The sequence below is a fragment of the Penaeus japonicus genome, unplaced genomic scaffold (genome assembly GCF_977035675.1).
Source record: "Penaeus japonicus unplaced genomic scaffold, GWHDUDI00000001_assembly GWHDUDI00000010, whole genome shotgun sequence".
Lineage (NCBI taxonomy): Eukaryota > Metazoa > Arthropoda > Malacostraca > Decapoda > Penaeidae > Penaeus > Penaeus japonicus.
In genome coordinates, this window is record NW_028234412.1 from 2,421,786 (window position 1) to 2,426,785 (window position 5,000).

Genomic DNA, 5,000 nt, shown 5'->3' on the forward strand with positions numbered 1-5,000 from the left:
CAAACCTTCAGTTCCAGGACGGTGTTGTGGAGCTTCCGCCTAATATTTTCTCCGTCACGCAACTTTTTCTCCATGTCTTCGATGGTGTCTTTCTGCGTGGCTACCTGTGACTCAAGCTCAGAGACTCTCTTGTTTCGGTCATCGAGCATTATCTTTGTTGATGACAGCTGAGCTTCAATGCCCGCATGAGCACTCGTTAGATGAGAGACTGTCGACTGGAAAAGAGGGAGATTATCATTAAATTCATGGTTATGAATATTGAGTTTGCAATAACATGTAATCACTTCTATGCAAATGAAAAAAGAAACATCACTCTTGCACCATACCTTCAGCCCTGCCAGTTCATCTTGTCTGGCAGAAAGTTCCGACTCCAAGGTTTTTATCTGGCGTTCAAGTGTGGCTTTGTTGAATTCTAGGTCCTGAATTGTACTTTCGTATCTCCTCTTGTCTGCACTTCTCCCATCTTGCTCATTTCTATAAAGAATATATATCATCTTCACAATGAAGAATTCTAAGCAGAATATCTACAAATGGCAATAAAGCATGACAACAAACCTCAAACCCTCAAAAGTTATGAAATAATAAACAAAACTGTCACAATAGTAATAAATCAGATTTAAACTATCAGCAGGAGATAGGCCCAATATAAACAAGCCGACAACAGTATGAAAGTGGCCAACATCCTTCAGATCCCCCCCCCCCCCCACCCTCAAGAAAAATTCAATAAACTCCAGGACTGACCTTAGGTTGGTACTCAGGCGATCGACCTCGCCCTGGGTGGCCTGAGACACACTCTGGGTCTTCTCCAGGTTCTGGTTGAGGCTCCTCTTCTCTAGCTCCAGGCTCTCAATGCGCATGTCGTAGTCCATGAACTTCTGCATCAAGTTCTCGCGTTCTTCTGCCGAGCTCTTCACCAAGGTTTCCATATCCTGCAGGCGTCCTTTGAGGTCCCATGGTGGCCTTTTGCTCTTTCCTAATTTAACGTACATTTTGGGTTAAAATACAGCACTGACAGGAGGTGATCTTCATGCAGTAAAAGAGTGAATAATAAAAATCAACAGAGCATAAAAATTTCATTGCCTCATAAATAACATATCCACTTCACCTGGCAGTTCGCCAAACCTTACAGTTAACCCCATCTTGCTCCAAGCAGGCAAGCTCAAAAGTGAATGGAAATAAAAGATCAGTAAGGGTATAGACCTATAAACATGCTGGTGCCAAGGCAGAAGACTTTGCAAAAGGGCCTTATTAGTTCCCTGTTTTGAAAGAGAAAAGTGAGGAGGAACTTGAAATTCATAAAGGCTTTGAAAGGTTATCCATACAAGCAAGTCTTGTCTGTACTATTGATACTGACACTGCATTGTATTGCATGACACTGTGATAGCGATCCTCTTACCAATCATGTCTACGGAGGAAACAAACTCAAACGACCTTATAAAACAGGGAGGGGAAACTTAAAAAGAAACCATCAAAAAAATACCATCAATAGTAATAAAGAATGTCAGACTCCTAGAAGCGGCAGCAAAAGCACCCACAAACCAACCTTTGCTACCTGTATCTCCGCCCGGCTTGGTGCCTCCCACAGATGACTTTGACAAACCAGTGCCGGTGGACTTTGTGACTGCTGCACTGCGAGAGTTGACCTGGTTGGTGATGTTGGTGCCGGGTCTTCTAGCTGGTGCTTCTGTAACATCAACACACACACACATGCAGTTGCAGCTTGAGGAAACAAAATAAGTACGTCGGCATAAGGGAAATCCCATACTTTGCAGGAAACTGATCACAGAAAACAACTAAACACAGGACCCAGTACTTTCCCTTAATGTGTAGACTGCTAAATAGTACATGATTGTGTTCTTGTTAAGGTAGGCATGCAAGACGTCATTCCTAAGACACAGATTTTATGTGCACAGTGCAATCTCTAATTTTCAAGTGACATTAGAATCTACTATAACTGCGTGGAACAAGCTGATATAGTGCTTCTAATTTCTAATAAGTATGATGAGGAGAAAAAGGACACTTCAATACTAACAGATAGTTCTTATAATTAAAAGAAAAAAGAAAGAAAAAAAAACACTATACACCCAACTATATAACCACATCCCTATTCACAATACACAGCGCAAAATAATAATAAAAAAGTGAATAAATACAAACATCCTATGTCATGCTTGCCTTTTCAGGAAAGACTTCACTTCATAAAAATTATGAGTAACAAAAAATGACAATAATTGCCATCCTATAAATAAACAAATAGCAATGATAATGATAATAATGATTGTAATGCTGTCAATAACAAAATTTGCAATAACAATAATAAAAATAATCATAAAATAATAAAATAACAGTAAAAATAACAATAGCAACAATAATAATAACAATAACTATAATAATGACAGCAACAACAATAATTGTACCAATAACAATAGCAATATCATTGTCATCATTATCGTTATCACTATTATCAATATTACTATCATCACCACCATCATCCTCATTACCATCATTATCACCATCATCATCATCATTATCATCACCATCATCATCATTACCCTCATTGTAATCATCACCATCATCATCATCATTCCTACCATCATCATAATTATTATTATAATTATCATTACCATTATTATCATGATCATTATCATCATTGTCATTTCTTTATAATACCATTTAATATTACCACCGCTATTTAATATTATCATAATTATAAGTTATTATAATAAATCATAGTAATCATAGTAATCATAACAACAACAATAATATCAACAACAACAACAACAACAACAACAACAACAATAATAGTAACAATAATGATAATGATGAGGATAATAAACCATTAAGAGTAATAGTAATAATAACAATGATAATGATCACAATAAAATAACCTGCACCATTAGTAAACATAATTTAATTGCTCAATCATTTCCAAAGTAAACACCCCCATCCCCCCTCCCCCCTCCCTGACCCGAGAGGAAGCCAGCGCAGGGCTACAGGAGGAGGAGGAGGAGGAGGAGGAGGAGGAGGAGGAGGAGGAGGAGAGGAGAAGAAGAAGAAGAAGAAGAAGAGGAGTAAAGTAGAAGAAGAAGAGAAGAGGAGAAGAGGAGAAGAAGAAGAAGAGGAGAGGAGAAGAAGAAGAAGAAAAGAAGAAGAGGAGGAGAAGAAGAAGAGGAGGAGGAGGGAAGGGAGGAGGAGGAGGAGGAGGAGGAGGAGGGGAGGGGGAGGAGGAGGAGGAGGAGGAGGGGAGGGGGAGGAGGGGGAGGAGGAGGAGGAGGAGGAGGGAGGGAGAGGAGGGAGGAGGGAGGAGGGAGGAGGAGGAGGAGGAGGAGGAGGAGGGAGGAAGGAGGAGGAGGAGGAGGGAGGAGGAGGAGGAGGAGGAGGAGGAGGAGGAGGAGGAGGAGGAGGAGGAGGAGGAGGAGGAGGAGGAGGAGGAGGAGGAGGAGGTGGAGGAGGAGGAGCACCACCACTACCACCACCACCGCGGCGGCGCGGCGCCCGGCTCCTGAAGGCGCGGCTGCTTCCGTTTGTACCTTGCACCCGCAGGAGGGCCTCGACGATGAGCTTGCCGCTGTCGGGCTGCCGCAGGTCGATGAGGGTGCCGCCGATGCAGAGGCACTTCCTGTTGCGGTGGAAGTGGCCGTTGGGCGAAGTGCCATTGGCGACGGGCGGCACCGCGCTGTCCGACACCCTGATCATGCGACCGGAGGAACACCCGGCCCCCATGCCTCATCCTCGAGGGGGCGGAGGGGGAGGGGGGAGGTGAGGGAAGCGTTGACCCTGACCCTCAACCCACTTCCTCGCCCTCGATCTCCTTCCTCTCCTCCGGGAATGCGAGGAGGAGGAGGAGGAGGAGGACCTTGGCCTTTGGGGAACGCGAGGGGAGGGGAGGGCAGGGGAAGGGGGAGGGGGCTATGTTGCCATGAATCAAAAGGTATTTTGCCTTGACCTTTTAATATACAATTTTTTTTTCTTTTTTTTTCACTTTTCTTTTCTTTCGCTTGCGTCTGAGCTCCTTACATTGTCTTCATTTGAGTTTGTATAATGTCGGTTCTCACAAAGCCTACTCTTCATTCTATTCCCCTGTGTTAGAGCACATTCTTGTGGGTAAGTAATACTGAACTGTCAATATGTCAAAGAAAATGTAATTCGCTAGGAAGGTAAATTGCTTGAAGAGAAAACAATTTCAATCCACTGCAATCCATCAAGCAACCTGCGCGCACAAAAGCTATGGGAGACGATAATTAATTCAATTCCATATCGCGTGACAAAAACAATAAACAGCGACAAATGGCACACACTGAACTGCCTATCACAGTCTCCGTGTTCTCGATTTTATTTAGTATTTCTGGGGTTCACGGACTGACAAAAAAATAATACAAAACAATACAAGATATGTCTGTGAAAGTAATATAGATCCCCCCATCCGCGTCTATCAAATTTCAATTTCAAATTCACTCGAAAAATTCACTCCACCAGACTTGCGAACCCATAAATAAGTCACAATGAAAGCCATAAATCTCGACCGTGACTTTACAATGTCGCTCTCTTGTATATATATACATAAAAAAAACACTAAATATCACTAACAGTCAGTACAAATAGCGAATAAGAAAAATAAATAAATACATATACAAAAAACAAAAGTAATGCGAGTCACATCACTAAATAAAACAGCGAACACGTGTCGTGTCGAACCACCAAAGCCTCACAACCGAATGACACTCTTTCTCTCTTTCTTTCTCTCTCTCTCTCTCTCTTTCTCTCGCTCCATCACGACCTTTTCAAATGCCGATAACTAGGCCACTCTACTTCGTCAATACATCACGCGTGCCCTTTTCCCTTCCCCCCTTCCCTCCTCTTCCCTCCCCTCCCCTCCCCTCCCTTCCCTTCCCTTCCCTTCCCTTCCCTTTCCCTTTCCCTTTCCCTTTTCCTTTTCCTTTCCCTCCCCTTCCCTTTCCTCCTCTTCCCTTTCCTCCTCTTCCCTTCCCTCCCCTTCCCTT

General features: G+C 43.1%; 1 protein-coding gene across 6 annotated transcripts in view; it reads right to left on the reverse strand.

Moving 5' to 3' along the window:
* The window catches only part of LOC122263434 (carboxy-terminal kinesin 2), a 20,385-nt gene that overhangs the window by 7,638 nt on the left and 7,747 nt on the right, over positions 1-5,000 (reverse strand). For 2 of the 6 annotated variants that reach the window (XM_043031858.2, XM_086540438.1), the window contains exons 5-8: positions 1,553-1,684; positions 742-973; positions 327-474; positions 6-215 (exon numbers count right to left, since the gene is read on the reverse strand). In XM_043031858.2, the coding sequence (XP_042887792.2) occupies positions 6-215; positions 327-474; positions 742-973; positions 1,553-1,684 (722 nt within the window). Of the gene's footprint in view, positions 1-5; positions 216-326; positions 475-741; positions 974-1,543; positions 1,685-3,530; positions 4,226-4,657; positions 4,742-5,000 lie in introns of those variants that run through there. The other 4 variants (XM_043031844.2, XM_043031852.2, XM_086540439.1 and 1 more) reach the window with 3 other exon arrangements.